At 42.9% G+C, this 20,810-nt stretch overlaps 1 protein-coding gene and 1 pseudogene across 1 annotated transcript in view; one reads left to right on the top strand and one right to left on the bottom strand.

Moving 5' to 3' along the window:
• LOC132225960 (antigen WC1.1-like) overlaps window positions 1-12,943 on the top strand; it is a 50,717-nt gene extending 37,774 nt beyond the window's left edge. The window contains exons 5-14 of the mRNA XM_059680881.1: window positions 2,374-2,463; window positions 2,542-2,856; window positions 4,167-4,481; window positions 6,325-6,366; window positions 6,459-6,773; window positions 7,030-7,062; window positions 7,649-7,786; window positions 8,620-8,715; window positions 10,261-10,404; window positions 11,774-12,943. Of these exons, the coding sequence (XP_059536864.1) occupies window positions 2,374-2,463; window positions 2,542-2,856; window positions 4,167-4,481; window positions 6,325-6,366; window positions 6,459-6,773; window positions 7,030-7,062; window positions 7,649-7,786; window positions 8,620-8,715; window positions 10,261-10,404; window positions 11,774-11,937 (1,652 nt within the window). The 3' untranslated portion in view covers window positions 11,938-12,943. The remainder of the gene's footprint in view (window positions 1-2,373; window positions 2,464-2,541; window positions 2,857-4,166; window positions 4,482-6,324; window positions 6,367-6,458; window positions 6,774-7,029; window positions 7,063-7,648; window positions 7,787-8,619; window positions 8,716-10,260; window positions 10,405-11,773) is intronic.
• A 2,537-nt stretch (window positions 12,944-15,480) lies between these two features.
• On the bottom strand, window positions 15,481-20,513 carry LOC132225961 (antigen WC1.1-like; annotated as a pseudogene).
• Between the last annotated feature and the right edge of the window lie 297 nt (window positions 20,514-20,810).

Here is a 20,810-nt window from a genome sequence, read left to right on the forward strand (position 1 = left end):
CTCTACAAAAAAAAAACCACCAGAAGTATTCAATAAATCAGCTCAGCTGTAACATATACAATCATCATACAGAAATCAGTTGTATTTCTATACACTAAAAACATAACAGCCCAAGTACCCATGAGTAGATGAGTGGATAAAAAAGATGTGGTACATTTACACAATGAAATACTATGCAGCTGTAAAAAAAGAAGGATCTCTTATCCTTTGAGATAGCATGGAGGGACCTGGAGAGTATTATGTTAAGTGAAATAAGTCAGCCAGAGAAAGACAAGTATCACATGGTCTCACTCATATGTGAGATCCAATGAACAAAATAAAGTGATGAACAAAATAGATCCAGAGACATGGAAGCATGGAACAGACTGACAAATCTCAAAGGGAAGGAGGAGGGGGGTAGGAAGAGATTGACCAAAGAACTTATATGCATATATGCATAACCCATGGACATAGACAATAATGGGGTGCAGACTCTCATCTTACACCATACACAAAAATCAACTCAAAATGGATTAAAGACTTGAATGTAAGACCTAAACAATGGAAGACCTATAATAAAGATAGGGAGTAAAGTCATTGACATCAGTCTTTGCAATTATTTTTTTTTTAGATTTGACATCAAAAGCAATGAAAACAAAAGCAAAAATAAACACGTGGGACTACATAAAAGGAAATGCTTCTGTAGAGCAAGGAAACCACCACCAATTAAAAAGACAACCTATGGAATGGGAGATGATTTATAAGTTGCCAATCAGCAAAAGAAAAGATACTTAATAAAATTAGTTATTAAGAAAATTTAAGTTAAAGTGTAAAGAGATATGACTTCACAAACTAGAATTGCTAAAGTTAAAGAGACAATTCTAAGTTTTGACAAGGATGTGGATTAACTAGAGATCTCATATATTGCTGGTAGTAATGTAAAAGAAAATGACCTCTTCGAAAATCAGTTTTTTTAAAGGTTAAGATACACTTACTAGGTTATCCAAAAATCCTACTACTTGATATTTACCAAAGAGAAATGAAAACTCACGTCCACAGAAAAAAATCTAGGCAAGCAAGTTTATAGCATTTTTATTCACTAGAGCGAAAAATTATAAGACAAACAAATGTTCATTAACAGAAGAATAATTAAACTATAGAATATTTATAGAATGGAAGATTTTTTAGCAATAGAAAGAATAAACTACTGGTAAATGCAACTACACAAAACATATTGAAGGAAGCCATACAAAAAAGGAGTGCATATTGTATGATCTTATTAAACTCTAGAAAACATAAAACTAATTTATTGTGATAGAAGCTGTTAGTGTTTGTCTGGGGCTGGGTTTGTGGAGTCTTTTATTGTCTGCAAAAGGCAGATGGGAACTTTTTAGGGCCATGCATCTATTTTGTATTTTAATTGTGGTGATGGTTATTACAGATAAGGATGCTGTGAACATGAATGTACATGCTCTTTTGAAGACGAGCGTTTTCATTTGTTGTTAGTAAATATTTAGTAACATGGTAAGTGTAAGTGTTCTGGTTCCTATTGCTGCAAAATAACAATTTTCCCTAAATGTTAGCAGTTTAAAACTCTTTTTTATTTTGCTCATGATTTCCTGAACAAGGAATTAAGGAAGGGCTTAGTGTGGCAGTTCTCTCATCAGGTTTCAGGGGCTGATGTCATCTGAAGACTCAATTGGGCTGAGAATCCAGAATGGCTCAAGAACATGGCTGGCAGCTCGGTCAGCTGGTTAGTGGACCAGAGCACCTGCATATCCTGTATAATAAAAGCGTAGTATGCAAATTTTCCCCTTGATCTGGAGTTGTCTGGGAGTTCAACCAAGGGGTGCGGTTGGCCAGGGGAAGGGAGGGAGGCCCTGGCCGGCAGCCAGCAGCCACTAGGTACCCCACCAGTGCACAAATTTCGTGCACTGGGCCTCTAGTGATAGTATCTGCAGCATGTAATCTCAACATGTAAACTCTCTCTAAAGCAAATTTACTAAGCTAATTTTGGGGAGGCTGCATGACATTTTTGACCGGGTGTTGAAAGACAAGTGGTTACTTTCACTGCATACTATTACTTACATGCAATTCAAGAAGGTCAACCCAGATTCCATGTGTTGAACATTCAATAGAGTATACATATGTTGTACACCTGAAATTTATACAATGTTATTAACCAATGTTACCCTAATAAACAATGAAAAACAGGAAATTTTGGCATTGTCAGAAGCAGAACTCTCCACAAACAAGGTGAACTCTAATATTATGGTAGTATTACTTTTATTTTACAGCTTTCATCTCAGACCCCATCACTGGATTATTGTTTAGTTTAAATCAGTTTCCTGTTCCTTGACCTCACTAACCCTTTGACAACTGCTGTTTCTGTAGGAAACCAGACCCAGGTGCTGCCCCAGTGTGACTCCATGTCTGCATCAGCAGGCTCTGCAGCCTCAGAGGAGAGTCCTGCCAGCTGCTTAGGTGAGGGCTCCACCAAGACCAGAACACCCTCCTCTTTCCCTGTGTAAATACCCCATTGGCCTGACTCTCTCTCCTCAGACAGGGGACAGCTCCGCCTGGTGGACGGGGGCGGTCCCTGTGCTGGCAGAGTGGAGATCCTTCACCAGGGCTCCTGGGGCACCATCTGTGATGACAGCTGGGACCTGAATGATGCCCAGGTGGTGTGCAGACAGCTGGGCTGTGGAGAGGCCCTCAACACCACGGTCTCTGCTCACTTCGGGGAAGGATCAGGCCAGATCTGGCTGGATGACGTGAACTGCACAGGAAAGGAGTCCCACCTGTGGAAGTGCCCTTCCCGGGGCTGGGGACAGCACGACTGCTGGCACAAGGAGGACGCGGGGGTCATCTGCTCAGGTCTCACTGCACATTGTCCATAGGCTGGGGGCAGAGCGGAGGGTCTCGAGGATCGGAGTCTGAACTCTGAGAGGTGTTGCTGAAAGGGCCACAGAGTCTGTCTTACTGGCAGGAATGGAGATTGGTGCTTTCATTTCCTCCTGCACCAGCGGAGGCTCTGGTCCTTCCTTCTCAGCAATATCCCTGACAAAGCCATTTCTTTTCTTTTCTTTTTTTAAAAAATATATTTTATTGATTTTTTTACAGAGAGGAAGGGAGAGGGGTAGAGAGTTAGAAACATCGATGAGAGAGAAACATTGATCAGCTGCCTCCTGCATACCCACTACTGGGGATGTGCCCATAACCAAGGTACATGCCCTTGACTGGAATCGAACCTGGGCCCCTTAAGTCCGCAGGCTGACGCTCTATCCACTGAGCCAAACTGGTTAGGGCCAAAGCCATTTCTTTCAGAGTTTCCATTAAAAGTGGGGCTCACTCTTCAGTTGCCTATGGTAGTAAAATCTTGAGATCCTACTGCGGATGTAATGAATTAACATATACTTAGTGGTTTAAAACCACCCCAATTTATTACCTTATAGTTCTGTGCGTTTGAAGTCCGACGGGAGTCTCACTGGGCTGACATCGAGGTGTCAACAGGTCTGCATTCTTTCTGGAGGCTCCAGGGAAGATTTCTTTTCCCTGCCTTTTCTAGTTTCTAAAGAAGGTGCACACTCCTTGATTCCTACCTCCCTTTATTTTTCTTCAAACAATGTTGCCTCCCTCTGACCATTCTTTCCTACTCACATTTCCCTCTGATCTGAAGATGGGAAAGTTTATTTGTTTTTTAGGAGAGTGAGTCTACTGGTAAGGATGTGATTAGACTAGGCTCACCTGGTTAGTCCATGATATCCCAAGTTAATCTCACCATTCAAAGTCCTTATCTTAACAGTAACTATACAGTCCATTTTGCCATGTTAGGAAACATATTCACAGATTCCAGAGGGTAGGATGTAGGAATTTGGGGTCTGTTATTCTGTCTACCACCCTCTCTCCACACTTCCTTTCACATACTCTGTCAGAAGGTTTGTCAGCAAGCGGCATTCAGCTTTTCCTCCCTGCGGAAGGCCCAGGTTGGTGATCCTCTCTCCACTACATCATTGAAGTAGAGATAGGCAGACACAAATGGACAAAGTCAGGGAAAAGGGACACAGAGTTCTATCTTGCCACTTAGGGGTGTCTCCTCAGCAGTCAGCGACAAGTGTTCACAAGCTCTGGGAGAGAGCGTTGAGTGGAATGCTCATTGTGCCCTGTTTCCCCTCTTCCACTTTCAGAGTTCCTGGCCCTCAGGATGGTGAGCAAGGACCAGGAGTGTGCTGGGTGGCTGGAAGTTTTCTACAACGGGACCTGGGGCAGTGTCTGCTATAGCCCCATGGAAGCCACGACTTTGTCCACGATCTGCAGACACCTTGGCTGTGGGGACAGTGGGACCCTGGACTCTTCTGTTGATTTTAGGGAAGGTTCTAGACCCCGGTGGGTAGATGGAATCCGGTGTCGGAAAACTGATACCTCTCTCTGGCAATGTCCTTCTGACCCTTGGAAATACAGTTCATGCCTTCTAAGAGATGAAGCTTATATCACGTGTGCAGGTGAGTTACTGTCTGTTTCTATATGTCTGTGCCACCCCTGTAGGATATAGTTAGTGAGACTTTATGTTTTCAAATCTAAGGGATGATTGTAAGATGAGTCTACAAAATAAAGTGGGATGAAGATGACTTAATGCATATGTTGCAATCTTGATTCAAAGGAAAAATAAGATAATCCACGTTCACAGCAATTTAGGTGAAAAATATCAGGAAGATTGAAAAAAAAACTTGTAGGGAGCAAAAATAATATTCGGATAAACTTTCTAAGGAATTGCTAAAAAATTAGGAGTGGTTAAAAGATATGCACAACACCTTGAAGTTGGTAAGGGACAGAGCAATGAATTAATCTTGACTGCTTTGTCTCTTAAACTCATGGTATTTTACTCTGAAATGCATCTATACCACTTAGACTACTTTTCAAATCAGTCTGTTGGTCGATAGTAATTGAATGCCTGAAGGTACAAATTTATACTATAGGTAAGAGGACAGAGAAGAGAAAAAATATGTAGTCACTGCTCTCATAGAACTTACAATCCAGCGCTGAAAACTCTCATGAGGCAGAAATTTCAAGTGTCATGAAGCATGAGGAAGTGGTTGGAAATGTGTAATTTGGGCAAAAGAAGAGATCATATTTAGATGGAGACTTACAGGAAGAGTAAGAATTTCTTTAAAAAAATATTTTTATTGATTTCAGAGAGGAAAGGAGAGGGAGATAGAGATAGAAACCTCAATGGTGAGAGAGAATATTGATGGGCTGCCTCCTGCACGCCCCCTACTGGAGATGGAGCCCGCAACCTGAGCATGTGCCCTTGACTGGAATCAAACCCAGGATCCTCCAGTCCGCAGGCCAACGCTCTATCTCCTGAGCCAAACCAGCTAGGGCAAGAGTTTCTTAAAGGAAGAGAGTCAAAAGATCATTTTGGTCAGTGTAAATACTGAGTAGGGATAGGACATGATACATTTGAGGTACCGAGAATATTCCATCTTGGGCAGAGCAGAAAGAGGGCGAAGGAGAGGGATACAGGATTAGCCTGGAATGGTGAGCAGAGCAAAGACCTCTGTTAGGCAGGACCCAATAAAACAATCCTGTGAAAGAGGAATTTGTTTTACTTCTTGGCTGCCACACCATGGAGACCTGCTGGGAGGTTAGTGACCTCAGGTTCCTATATCTCACACTGAAAAATAGATAAGTTTAGAATCTGCTGTATAATTTCCCTTTAAAAAGTAGAAGTGGAACATTGAATACAAATTACTTCTGTGGTTCTGGACTTATTTGTTTATAATATCCACTATTTATTACCACAATTCATGAATATTAATTTGTATTTCTTTTATTATCTTACTGATCAGCAAGAACTTAAGTGAATTATATTTCACTGGATTTTATTCATTGATCCACTCATTCAACAAATGTTGATCAAGCCCCTATACCTACTATTTATAGAAGATCATCAATGTATACTCATTGAATGAATGCATATAATGTGCCAGACACTGTCTTAATAGCAGAAACACAGAGGTGAATAAGATATGCAAGGTTCTTCCTCTAGGGGAGCTTTCACTCAGGTGTATGTGGTGTGTGTGTGTGTGTGTGTGTGTGTGTGTGTGTGTGTCTGTATTTGTTGTGGTATGTGGAGAGTGATAAACGAGTAAGTAGATAAAGTAATTTTGGCTGGTGATAGAGGCTAGGATCCAGTGACTGTCTCAGTAACTCAGCCTATTAGCTTAAAAAAAGTCTGTGTTTTCACTTGTCATTGGACTGAACCAAAGATCTTAAATAATCTTGTGGGGCAAGACCACATCCAGCTCTTCCTGATCCAGTGCTTTCCCATTGTCTGCTTTGCAGGAAGAAGATCCCAGAGCTGTCCCTCTACTGCCCCCTGCACAGGTACATCAGCCCCTCCCACCTTCCCTGCTGGCTCCCAGAACCCCCTTCCTTCCCACCAGAGGCAGTAACAAGAGGTGGTGCTGCCTTTTCAGACAAAGACAAGGTCCGACTCAGGAATGGAGACACCCAGTGCTCAGGGCGAGTGGAGGTTTGGCACAATGGCTCCTGGGGCACAGTGTGCGATGACTCTTGGAGCCTGGCAGAGGCTGAGGTGGTGTGTCAGCAGCTGGGCTGTGGCTCTGCCCTGGAAGCCCTGCAGGAGGCGACATTTGGTCCAGGACATGGGCCCATCTGGCTGGATGAGGTGCAGTGCAGGGGCAGGGAGTCCTCCCTGTGGGCCTGTGCTATGGAGCCCTGGGGGCAGAGCAACTGCAAGCACGAGGAGGATGCTGGCGTGAGGTGCTCTGGTGAGTGGAGGAGCGTGGGTCCGGCTCTGGTTGAGCTGGGGTAGGGGTGGGACAATGGGCTGGGCTGGAATAAGATGGGGAGTTTGTCTTTAGAAAGTATCTAGGTTCTGCAGTCCTAGATCTAGGAGAGGGGTGCTAGGAGGACTCAGTATTGATATCGATAACTGAGGGGTGATTTCAGGGCTCAGGTGGGAAAAGTGGGTTAACTCGTGTTCCGGCCAATTTCTGCACTCCAAACTCCTGTTTGTCTCTCTAGGTGAAAGAACAACATTGCCCACCACTACAGCAGGTACAGGGTCACCATCCATTCATGGGGGAGAATGTTCAAATTCCTGGGAGATGTCCTGAGGAATCTCTGACAGAATTAGCCAACTCAGGAAAGGAAGTCCTGAGGAGCAACTGGATGGTAGGGAAGTATCAAGGTGTTTTCATTGGAGAAACGTTCCCCCCTTTTCTGTTCACTGTGCCAGAAGTTTCTCATGCCCTCAGGCCATTGGAGACTGGCTGTTATGTTGAGAATGTAAGGACTTTTTTCACCTGCTCACGAGTATTGCTCCTCAGCAGCTATGCTAGGTTGTTTGATGCTCTGGTCTGGTGGAGCCCAAGAGAAGGGGTTGAAGCTGTTCCCTGGCCTTTAGAGGTTGTTTAGCCCCGGAGATCCCTGATGATCCCCAGCATTCCTTTGGACCACAATGGAGGGGGAGTTGAATTTATCTTAGGACATGGCCTGGGGGAGTGCCCACCAGGGTCACAGTCAATCCCATTATGTTGAAAGCTGAGACTTCACTGTTCTGAGCTCTCTGGAAATGCTGGCATAACTGTGTTTTTCTGCACATATGCCCTTCTTGATATTCTCTTGGCTTTGTTCTTTCTAGGGACCAGATCTGGCCCAAGTCCTGTACCTGGCATCTTCTCCCTGCCTGGGACCCTTTGCCTCATCTTAGGGGCCCTTCTCTTCCTGGTCCTCATCATCCTGGTGATTCAGCTGTACAGAGGGAGAGTGGAGCACAGAGGTGGGTAATATGGAAAATGTATGGAGGCAGGAAATGGGGCCAGGTGTGACAAGGGGAAAACTGGGCAAGGTATCTGTTCTTACCCCATTGGTTTGCAAAATCATGTGCCCCATGTTAGCCTCTAAGGGCAGAATATATAGAAGTTCTTAAGAATGGGATGTGGCCTGGCTGCTGTGGCTCAGTGGTTGACTGTTGATCTATGAACCAGGAGGTCACAGTTTGATTCCCAGTTGGGGCACATGCCCAGGTTGCGGGCTTGCACATGTCCCAGTAGCAGGTGTGCAGGAGGAGGCTGATCAATGATTCTCTCTCATCATTTATGTTTCTATCTCTCTCTTCCTCTCCCTTTCTCACTGAAATAAATAAAAATATATATATTAAAAAAAAGAATGGGGTGTGAGCACTCATAATCGTGGCTTTTTATGTGAGACAAGAAAGGGTAAAAGCTGAGCTTTGGATACAGGGTCAGACAAAGGTAGAAGGTGCAGACCTGGTGCATGGTGTAAGACTATATAGGGTAGCGGTTCTCAACCTGTGTGTTGCGACCCCTTTGGCGGTTGAATGACCCTTTCACTGGGGTCGCCTAAGACCATCCTGCATATCAGATATTTACATTATGATTCATAACAGTAGCAACATTACAGTTATGAAGTAGCAACGAAAATAATTTTATGGTTGGGTCACAACATGAGGAACTGTATTTAAAGGGCCAGAAGGTTGAGAACCACTGATATAGGGCTCCTGGAAGCTGTGAGGGTTTTTCCATGTGTGAGCATCGGGGATAATGAAGGTGTCTCAGGTGGCAATCTCTGACCTGCTGGTGGTTTTCTCAGCCTTATCCAATTTAGAATATGCTCTTGATGAAGCCATGTATGTGGAAATTGATTATCGTGTATCGCCGAAGAAAGAAGCTCTACTGAGCACCCCAGGTGAGTGTCCCTGCCTTGCCCTCCTGGGATCTCTACTTTTCATCCACCTGCTGGCTATGGTCCAGGTCTTCTCAGCATCTGCAGACCCCACATGTACCCCAGGCTCACAGAGGCAGGATGAGCCTCTCCAGAGCTCCTGTGAGCTCTGACCCTTCCCTTGACTTTGTAAGAGCCATGCTAGCCCCAGCATTTCTTCTCAGCTTTATTGTGGAGCCTATGGGTGTGGGAAGGGTTGTTTGCCCCAACCTGCACGGCTAGGGTTCAGGATCTGAAGGAGGGGCCGATGCACAAATGAAAATACTATATAAGAAATATGAATTTAGAAGGCATGGGGGGGCCAGGTGGAGACCTCTCTTTTGGAGAGGCACACTGAAACCTGGCCTTATCTGCTTTTTATTCAGTTTTAGATACACATCTTGCCCTCAGTAAAGCACGGCAAACAGGTAGCAGACAGACCATCTCTAAGGGCAGTAATGATCAGTAAAGATCAGTAAGGTCCAGTAAACATTTACTTTGAGGCTATTAGGTCAGGAAATTGCTTTGAGCCACTACAATCTCAACAGAACAATGATGCTTGACATTAGCCCTGCTAATCGACCAAGGTCCATCTGCCTTCCGAGTTCCTTGGTGCTCTCTCATGATAGTATCAGTACTGGATGGCTTCCCGCAGTTGTTTTTTTGTTTTTTGTTTTTGTGATTTTTTCCTCCACAGTAGGGTTTCTGTCAAATGACTCAGTGAAAAAAAATGCCATATTACACCAGAGATGGTGAGAAAAGTGACTATAAATATGTTCTAGGTAGTTGAGGTAGATCTGTCTTGGCTGGATAGTGGGGGCAGAAGAATTTCCCTCAGAGATGAGAGCCAAGGGAAATAGTTTTTCTTTGACTAAGATTAGAGGGGTCGCTTCCTCTTCTCTGGTGGCTTTGAAATGCCTCATGTCGGGGCCAGGCTCTCGGTGTCCAGAACCAACCCCATTCAGCCACAGCAGGCACAAATTGTTCTTTAAAAAAATAACATCTGGAAAGTATGATCTGATAAAATATTTTAGTAATGCTTTTTGGTATAAGAGTTCTTTGAAAATATGAAGTTTTAATCAAGAAATATTGAAATATTTGGATAACTTTCTGGTTTATTGGCCCATAAAAATGAAATATATGGCCTTAGAAAAGACCTGTTAAATCATGGGGCGAATGGTGCCTCTGATTAGCAACCACCAGATCTCTGGGTCAGAAAGGATTCTAGGCATTACCTAAATCAGTGATGGCGAACCTTTTGAGCTCGGCATGTCAGCATTTTGAAAAACCCTAACTTAACTCTGGTGCCGTGTCACATATAGAGATTTTTTGATATTTGCAACCATAGTAAAACAAAGATTTATATTTTTGATATTTATTTTATATATTTAAATGCCATTTAACAAAGAAAAATCAACCAAAAAAATGAGTTCGCGTGTCACCTCTGACACGCGTGTCATAGGTTCGCCATCACTGACCTAAATCAATCCATTTACTGTGGTTTCACCTTACACCCTTGTCTGCCCTTAGAGCCCTCTGCTCAAAGGACTGATGCCTTTAGCGAGATTTACGATGATGCTGAAGAGGTTCCAGTGCCCCAGGCTCCTTCTGCTTCTCAGATGAACGAGTGGGAAGTGCCCTTAGAGGAGAATGGAGTGAGAATTTTTCAGACAGGTGAGTGGGATTACTTGATCCCTGTCATATTTTGTCTCTGGCCTGGAAAGGATGAATTTGATCTCTTCAATGCCCATTCTTGAGTCTGGCGCCTTAGACCACTCGGCCATCCTGACACACTCAATGCCCATTCTTATTGTAGATTCAAAATGTGGATGACCTAATATGTTTGATAGCATCACTTAGACCAGTGGTCAGCAAACTGCGGCTCGCGAGCCACATGCGGCTCTTTGGCCCCTTGAGTGTGGCTCTTCCACAAAATACCACGTGCGGGTGCGCATGTACAGTGTGATTGAAACTTCATGGCCCATGCACAGAAGTCGGTATTTTGTGGAAGAGCCACACTCAAGGGGCCAAAGAGCCACATGTGGCCCGCGAGCCGCCATTTGCCGACCACTGAAGACCATTTTCATTTCTTTAATGCTTTCAGATCCCTTGGGAGGGTGGAAGCACTCTGTAGTCTTTTATCTGTGTTTTCATCACTTTATCCTCAATGTGCCTGCATTAAGGCTTGCAGATTAATTGAGCGTATTTACCAAATCCAAAAATGAAACAACTGTTCTTTTAAAATTTTTGTGTTGTCTTATACATAAATAGCAGTAAGGGATTAAAAAAAAATATTGCAATATTGGAATTTGTGAGACATTTTGATAATTTAAGATGTGCTATGATCATATATGTTAGCCCTAACAAGGTCTATGATACATGGTGACCTTAAAAATTAAAGCCAGTGTGGTGGATTATAGACTCAGAATTTATAGGCAGCTAAGGCCTAATCCTCTCTAGACATTTAATGGCCAAATGAAGATACTCATTCTCCAGAGAAGAGTGTCCATCTGAGGGTTCAAGTGATTCCATGGGGCAACTGCGAAGGAATTCTGTGATTGTTTTTGTTGACACCTGGGAACATAAATCAAGGCCAGCAAGAGCAGACTTGGATTTTCAGTGAAGAATTGAGATTTCTCCAGATATGGTCTCCTGTCTCCTTCTTGTGAATGCAGACCTGAAAATTGTGAAAGAAGCTTTCACATTTTGTCATGTAATTCTCACCATCCTTGGGTCATCTCCCTGTTAAGTGTGTAAGCCAAGGAAAAGGTCTTTAGAGAGTGCATGTATTGGTCACAGATCTCCTGTGATCCAGGGTTTCCCAGATAAGCTGTGGCCCCAGAGACCCACATGGACTGAGTCCTGATAGGATAGCCCTGGTACACCCTTGCTGTAACTAATATTAAATAGTCGGAGCCTACTTGAGCATTAATAGGTACCCAGAGATGCTTTCTTATTACCATTTACTAGACTTACTTCTACTTGGGGGTACTGTCCTGTGCCTCTATCACAGTTCTAATTAAACTTCTCTTTACTATTGTAGGCTCCTCTCTGCACTTCCCTGGAGGGGCAGCTCATCCTAGGAAAGAAGATAGTCCCTGGCTGCTCCAGGGGGGAGAAGAGGATCCTGAGTATGATGATGCTGAACTAAGTGTTGTTGGAGCATCTACAGTAGCTTTCCATGCTGTTGTGTTAAAAAAGAGATGAGGCCTCAGATAGTCTGTCTCTATTCCAATAGGGCAGTACTGACCTATAATTATGTCCTATGGAAATGGCTCAAAATTAACTATTCTGAATAGAGCACTTTTTACTTTGTTGATAAATTAGCAAGTTTGATCTAATTGCTCTTAGAGGAGTGGTCCTCAATCTGTTTTCCTATGAAGATATTGGGAACTGACCTGTTTATTCATCTCCCCCACAAACTACTCAAGGCATTAACTTTGCCCAGGCTCATGGGTGCTCAGGTCATTCTTGCTTAGACAAGGGACTCTAAAGTTGGTCCACACTCACACCCTCATTCCTAGGAAGATGAACTCATAAAAACATCTTGAACATTCATGTATGCTCTTTGCTGAGATGTCACATCATCTGTTTTTAAACAATTTCTAGAAACCAGACTTGGGTGTGAATTTCAAAGTTGAGGGTGAGAGGCTGGCTAGTAAGAGAGAATGAGTAAAGCTTTCCTTACTCTGTCCAAACTTTCATGGAACAATTAAAAATGTAGTTTTATACAACTGTTTCTTCTTTTTTCACCTCTAATTTCGTAAGCTGCTTTTCATTTTATTACTCAGGCTCATACAGTCTCCTTACTTTTTCCTCATGTCTAGTTGGTAATGAAATCCTTTTAAATTCAGACTTTCCTCTCCATTCCTTTCTCATATTTATTTAGGACATTGCCATTTATTGTCTGTTTAATTATAAAGCCTTCTAAGCAAATTATATAAACTCATCTCTTTTTATTGCAAGTTGATGGAGGACAAATTGGCACTCACCCACAGACCTGCATCCAAGTGGGCAAGAAAACAAGGAAGGGTAGACCTAGTTAGAGGAAACCCAGAAGGAATACAGACAGAAAAAACAAGAACTTTTGGCTACATGAGTTTTGCAGATTGGATGAAGGGATCTGACATAATTAAACTAATAGAAAAATAATTTCAGACCAGTGGGCTTCTCTGAAAATATATTGCTTTAAGGTTGCTTTGATCTGGTGACTATTAAAATACACATGTGGCTTTGCTGTGATTCTGCAGAATAAAGAGATATTCTGTAGCAGTGGCCAAATAAAGATTACATCTTCAAAACTCCACCACAATAAATGTGTGGAGAGGTTGATGAACTAATATAAGAACTAATATAAGAAGTGAGCTGAGCCCACGTAATTACTTAACTGGTGGTTATGGATGCAGTCTGGGGCGGGGGCTGGGGGGGAGGTGTGTGGGAAGGGGGAAGGGGTATGTATTAACTATACTCATTCTTGTAATCTTCATAAATTGTAGTAGGTCATTGGGATTAGAAGGTGGCCAGGGCTTCTCCCAGTGTAATGTACATGGCCATTGGTCATAGGAAAATGACAAAAACAATGAAAAGTAAAGTATACCCACCAAAATGATGAGATTTTTACTTCTGATGCATGGTGTCAATGAAGCCACAAAAGAGAGATGGCTGCTATAATTTTTGGTGATAAAAATTAGGAAAAGTTAAGGAAGAGAGAGTTAGGACAAGCGTCACCACCCAGATTTGGGAGGGTTCCAGGGTTTATGGATTGGGTGCTCAAAAAGCAGTCAGGAGTTGGTGAACAGATTTTCAGAGTGTTTAGACTTAGGGAGAAAAGCAGCAATCATTTTAAATGATCTATGTTGCTTATGAATGAGCCTTTTGTGAGGGTGTGATAATGGAATATATACCATTCCAGGGCATGCAACAAAAACCAGAAAACTTCTCTGCTTAGTAGTAACTATGACAAAGCAGCAGAATATCTTGATAAATAAAAACCAAGAAGATTTATTGTTAACAGACTTTTACTAAAAAAAAAAATGGTAAAGGAAATTCTTTAGACTGGAGGTAAATGACAGAGATGGAAACAGTTCTATAGGAAGTAATAATTAGAAAATATACAAGAAACTATGAAAGGTCATATTTTTTCTTAATTTCTACAAAAAATATATGACTATTTGAGGCAAAAATCATAAAGATGTAGTATAGTCATCAAAATCCATGTGAGATATAATACATATGACAACAATAGCACCAAGGATGGAAGTAAATAGAACCATATTGTTGCAAAGTTCTTACATTTTACAATATTACCTCTAAGGAGACTATGATAAGATAGTGGTGCATGTTCTAATGCCTAGAGAAACCACTAAATATTGATGTAAAGATATATAGCTAAAAAGCCAGTAGAGGAATTAAAACAGGATATAAAATATATTAAATTAACTTAAAAGAAGGCAGAAAGAGAAGAACAAAAGAGATATAGCACAAATAGAAAATAGAGAGCAAAATGGTAGTGCTAAATCCAACCATATTATAATTATACTAGAGGCCTGGTGCATGGATTTGTACACTGGGGGAGAGAGGCGTCCCTTGGCCTGTGGGGATTGGGCTGAAACCAGCTCTCCAATATTCCCTGAGAAGTCCTGGATTGCAAGAGGGCAGTTCTTGGGTGACTCACCCTGTAATTGGACTACCTCCTCTCTAGTTCTAGGTGCGTCACCCGAGAACTGAGAACCACAGCTGCCAAGTCACTGCAGTTCGGCAGCTCCTGCATTGAGCATCTGCCCCCTGGTGGTCAGTGCGCCTCATAGCTATCAGTCGGACAGTCAAATGGTCAGATGGTCGCTTAGGCTTTTATATATATATATATATATATATATATATATATATATATATATATATATATATATATATACACATTAAATGTAAATGAACCAAATTGTCTAATTAAAAGGCATAGGTTGACTACTACACATCTATTAGAGCAGCTAAAATGAATAATAGTGATTATATCAAATGCTAATGAAGATGAAGAGAAGCTGGTTCTCTCATATATTGCTGGTGGAATATAGCCAATCTCAAAAGCAGTTTGGCAATTTCTTCAAACTAAACATGCACTTGCCATATGATGCAGCCATTACATTTTTGGGCATTTATCCAAGAGAAATAAAACCTTATGTTCACACAAAACCTGCACACAAATGTTCTTAGCAGTTTTATTCGTAATAACAAAATACTTCAATACAGTCCAAATGTCTTCAATGGGTCAATGGTTGAACAAACTCCGATGCATCCATACAATGGAATACTTTTCAGCAATATAAAGAAATGATCTATTGATACATATAACAACATGAATGGGCTTCAAGAATATTATGCTTAGTGAAAAAGTCAATTGTAAAAGGTTATATCCAAAAGTCATATGATTCCACTTATATAACATTATCAAGATGACAAAACTATACACATGGAGAACAGATTAGCAGTTGCCAGATGATAGGGAGAGAGGTGAGGTAGGGTGGGAAGTAAGTGTGAACACAAAGAGGTAGCATAAAGCAGTTCTTTTGTGGTGACTGACTAGTTCTAAGGGTGTCCCAAAATTCACGCAAGAAGTAATTTTGATAGAAAACACAGGTTTATAATTAAAAATTGTAAATTTTTATTGATTCATAAAGTATACAGTATAAGGTTATGTATGGAATAGCATACATAAAAACTGGATTATCATGTCGCGATAGTGAGCACCATTAACTGTTACTGCCTGAACAGCCGCATTTTCGAAGAAGAGTAGTCCAAAGATGCCTCCAGCCCAAAATCTGCACCAAACAGTGACACGTTGTGGATGCATTTGTTTCTCAACAATCACTTGTGGATTTTCTGAACCCTAAATGCAACAATTTTGTCGATTAACCAAGCCATAAGGTGAAAATGAGCCTCATCGAAATTCAGCCACATTTATGCAAAAACGGTCATGGAAAATTTCAACAAAAGAGTGCGTATGTGCCAGCAAAGCCGTGGAGGCCATTTACCCGATATGCTATTCCATACATCACCGTATACTGTATACTTTATGAATCAATAAAAATTTACAATTTTTAATTATAAACCTGTGTTTTCTATCAAAATTACTTCTTGTGTGAGTTTTGGGACACCCTTTATAACTTAATTTTAGTCACTTTAGGCTTTTCTTGTATCCTGTATATGTTTAAAGTTTTACATATGTCTCCTTTTTTCCCAATTGACCCCCCTCCCCCAGCCATTCCCACCCCGGGCAAGCCCCCACCCCCCAGTGTCTGTGTCCATTGGTTATGCTAATATGCATGCATACAAGTCCTTTAGTTGCTCTCTAGCCCACCCTTTTCCTACCATTTGTCTCTAGATCGTTCTTGTTCATCAAATTATGTTGATCATTACATATGAGTGAGATCATGTGATATTTATCTTTCTCCGGCTAGCTTATTTCGCTTAGAATAATGCTCTCCAGTTCCATTCATGTTGTTGCAAATGGTAAAAGTTCCTTCTTTTTTATAGCGGCATAATATTCCATTGTGTAGATGTACCACAGTTTTTTAATCCACTCATCTGCTGATGGACACTTAGGTTGTTTCCAAATCTTAGCTCTGGTAAATTGTGCTGCTATGAACATAGGGATGCATATATCCTTTCTGATTGATGTTTCTGGTTTCTTGGGATGTAGTCCTAGGAGTGGGATTACTGGGTCAAATGGGAGTTCCATTTTTAACTTTTTGAGGAAACTCCATACTGTCTTCCACAGTGGCTGCACCAGTCCACATTCCCACCAGCAGTACAGGAGGGTTCCTTTTTCTCCACATAGTTCAAAGTAAATACCATGAGTTTAAGAGACAGAGAATCAGGATAGATTTTCTGCTCTGTCCCTTACTTACTTTAAGGTTCAGGGTATATCTTTTAACTAATAATGAGCTAGCCATCCCTTAGAAAGTTAATCAGAGTATTAGTCATGCTCTCCACATGTTCAATGCAATTCCTGATATTTTTCACATAAATTGCTGTCAGCACAGATTTCCTTATTTTTTCCTTTGAAACACGATTGAAATGTGTAGATTCACTCATCTTCATTCAATTAAGTTTTGTACACTTATTCTAAAGTCATTTCTTAGATTTGAAAATATAAAGTCTCACTAACTATATCCTATAGGGGTGGCACGGACACATAGAAATAGACAGTAATTCACCTGCACACGTGATATAAGCTTCATCTCTTGGAAGGCATGAACTGTATTTCCAAGGGTCAGAAGGACATTGCCAGAGAGAGGTATCAGTTTTCCGACACCGGATTCCATCTACCCACCGGGGTCTAGAACCTTCCCTAAAATCAACAGAAGAGTCCAGGGTCCCTTGTCCCCACAGCCAAGGTGTCTGCAGATCGTGGACAAGGTTGTGGCTTCCATGGGGCTGAAGCAGACACTGCCCCAGGTCCCGTTGTAGAAAACTTCCAGCCACCCAGCACACTCCTGGTCCTTGCTCACCATCCTGAGGGCCAGGAACTCTGAAAGTGGAAGAGGGGAAACAGGGCACAGTGAGCATTCCACTCAACGCTCTCTCCCAGAGCTTGTGAACACTTGTCCCTGACTGCTGAGGAGACACCCCTAAGTGGCAAGATAGAACTCTGTGTCTCTTTTCCCTGACTTTGTCCATTTGTGTCTGCCTATCTCTACTTCAACGATGTAGTGGAGAGAGGATCACCAACCTGAGCCTTCCACAGGGAGGAAAAGCTGAATGCCGCTTGCTGACAAACCTTCTGACAGAGTATGTGAAAGGAAGTGTGGAGAGTGGGTGGTAGGCAGAATAACAGACCCCAAATTCCTACATCCTCCCCTCTGGAACCTGTGAATATGTTACCTAACATGGCGAAAGGGACTGTACAGATGTGATTAAGATAATGATCTTGGTGAGATTAACCTGGGATGGTGTATTAACCAGGTGAGGTCAGTCTACTCCTTCCAGGGGTGGGCAAACTTTTTGACTTGAGGGCCACAATGGGTTCTTAAACTGGACCGGAGGGCCAGAACAAAAGCATGAATGGAGTGTTTCTGTGAACTAATATAAATTTAAAGTAAACATCATTACATAAAAGGGTACGGTCTTTTATTTCAATAGTTTTATTCATTTCAAACGGGCCGGATCCGGCCTGCGGGCCGTAGTTTGCCCACAGTTGCCTTAGACCCACTCTCCCTAAATGTGAAATACCTTTCCTGGCTTTGGTGAGAGGGAAATGTGACTATGAAAGAATGGTTAGAGATATGTAACATTGTTGGTCTGATGATGAAAGAAGGGGCTGTAAACCAAGGAATACATGCAAGTTTCTAGAGCTTGAAAAGACAAGAACTAAATTCTTCCCCAGAGTCTCAGAATGGATGCAACCCTACTGACACCATGAATTCAGCCCAGGGAGATCTGTGTTGGACATTTAGCCTATAGAACAGTCGGTAGTGTCGGTAGTATATATCCATTGCTTTAAACCACTAATTATGTGATAATTTGTTACAGCAACAAATAAAAACGAGTACAGTGGGTCAAAAGATTTTACCACTGGAGGCAACTGAAGAGTAATCCCTGCTTCCAATGGAAACTCTGCAAGAAATGGCTTTGTCAGGGATATTGCTGAGACGGAAGGACCAGAACCTCAGCTGGTGCAGGAGGAAATGAAAGCACCAATCTCCATACCTGCCAGTAAGACAGGCAATGTGGAAGGAAGCTTCCTTCTCCTCTGGCCCTTTCAACAACACCCCCTCAGGGCGCAGACTCCGATCCTCAGGCCCTCTGCCTCCCCCCCCAGCCTATGGACAATGTGCAGTGAGACCTGAGCAGATGACCCCCGCGTCCTCCTTGTGCCAGCAGTCGTGCTGTCCCCAGCCCCGGGAAGGGCACTTCCACAGGTGGGACTCCTTTCCTGTGCAGTTCACGTCATCCAGCCAGATCTGGCCTGATCCTTCCCCGAAGTGAGCAGAGACCGTGGCGTTGAGGGCCTCTCCACAGCCCAGCTGTCTGCACACCACCTGGGCATCGTTCAGGTCCCAGCTGTCATCACAGATGGTGCCCCAGGAGCCCTGGTGAAGGATCTCCACTCTGCCGGCACAGGGACCGCCCCTGTCCACCAGGCGGAGCTGTCCCCTGTCTGAGGAGAGAGTCAGGCCAATGGGGTATTTACACAGGGAAAGAGGAGGGTGTTCTGGTCTTGGTGGAGCCCTCACCTGAGCAGCTGGCAGGGCTCTCCTCTGAGGCTGCAGAGCCTGCTGGTGCAGACATGGAGTCGCACTGGGGCAGCACCTGGTTCTGGTTTCCTACAGAAATAGTCCTCCCCACAGGCCAGCACTTGTAGACAACAGGGTGAAGAGGATACTGGAGTAGGTGCCCTGTTAAGTAGAGAGGCCTGTGCTTTGGATTAATAATCTGTAAAGGAGAATTAGTTTTGATAGTTTTGAAGATGAGGTATGTACTAAGTTGAAGAGTGTCCCTACAAAATTTATGTCCATCCAAAACTTCAAAATGTGACCTTATTTCCAAATGCAGTCAAGTTAAGATGAGATCTTGCTGGATTAGAGTGGTCCCTCATCCAATATCTACTGTTCTTATAAGAAGAGAGACATTTAGACACAGACACAGAGAGAACACCATGTGAAAATGAGAGACACCCAAGGAGAATTACACTTGATGATGGAGGCAGAGATTAGAGTGATACCTTTATAAGCTAAGATACACCAGGGATTGCCAACAAGCACAGGAAACTAGGAAGAGGCAAGGGAAGACTTTTCCCTGAAGCCTCCGGAGAGAGCAAGGCCCTGTTGACACCTTGATTTTGAACTTGGAGCCTCCAGAACTGTGAGAGAACAAATTTCTGTCTTGAGTCACTCACTTTGTGGCAATTTGTTATGGCAGCCATGAGAAACAAGGTAAGAATGTAAAAATGTTCTTTCCAAAAGTACTTGCATGACCTGTAAGTGTTCTTACACTAGGTGAGTCTATGTCCTGATCTGATGGATTTCTGCAGGCACTTTGGGTGAGGGGGGCTTAAGGCATCCCAAGAATGAATACAAGGTGAATGTGTCTATTTTCTAGTAATGGTTGCTGTCCAGACAACAGGGAAAGTTTGCCTTACATTTTAAGTAGACACAGTGTTCTCTTCATTCTGCTCCATGTGACAGGAGAGATAGTCTAAGATTCCCTCTGGTGCACACATTTCACACAGACCTGCATGTGCCCTGGGGGACCCTTGACTCTTCAGAAAAGGATAAGGAGTCCCTACTCAGGAGGGCTTTTCTTTCCTTGGGTTGAGTTGGGGCAGGAAAATTGGGGAACTAGATCACTTGCCATGCACATGGGTGTTGTTCCCTTTGGGGATACTCCCATCCTGACCAGGAGTCCTCTGATCTTTCTCCCGGCTCTGATGTGGATGCGCTCTATCTCTGAGAAGGGGGCTAGATGTGATGCGTCTGAACCCCAAATCTGTGGCAGTTGTGAAGCTTCCTGACATTCCTTAGAATTCTCTTAGGTAGCTTTTCTGGGCAGCATAGGATGGGGCTGAGGTTTATAAAGGAGAGGGGCTGGCCAGTCCCCGCTAGGCTCTCACAATCTCCCATTGTGCCTGAAGCTGTGACTTCACTAACCTGAGCATCCACCAGGTGACAGGAAGGGGCAGGATTCCCCCATGTCCTTTCCCATCCAGAAGATATGTTTTCTTTCGGGACCCATTTAGGCTCAGATGCTGGCACTAGGATTTTATTTGTGATAGCTATCTTCGGTTTCATCGTGGGGCCCTGCCTGCTTCTTTTTCTCATGTTCTTGGCAATCCAGCAGTGCAGTGAGAAAATAAAGTGTCAAGGTAGGTTCTAGAAAAGAGATGAGGATGAGGAGAGCTTGTGGGCAGTGGATGAGAAGGGGCCCATTGTGATGTGGGATGCTGAATCTGCATCTTGTCCTTATTACATTTCTGGAAAATGATACCTATACTTCTGTGGACTCCAAGTCTCAGTGACTTTGGATCAGGAGTGCCGACGAAACTTGGTATCATATATGACAGCAGTGACTTCAGCACCAGGGGTGAG

Source organism: Myotis daubentonii, chromosome 2 (genome assembly GCF_963259705.1).
Source record: "Myotis daubentonii chromosome 2, mMyoDau2.1, whole genome shotgun sequence".
Classification (NCBI taxonomy): domain Eukaryota; kingdom Metazoa; phylum Chordata; class Mammalia; order Chiroptera; family Vespertilionidae; genus Myotis; species Myotis daubentonii.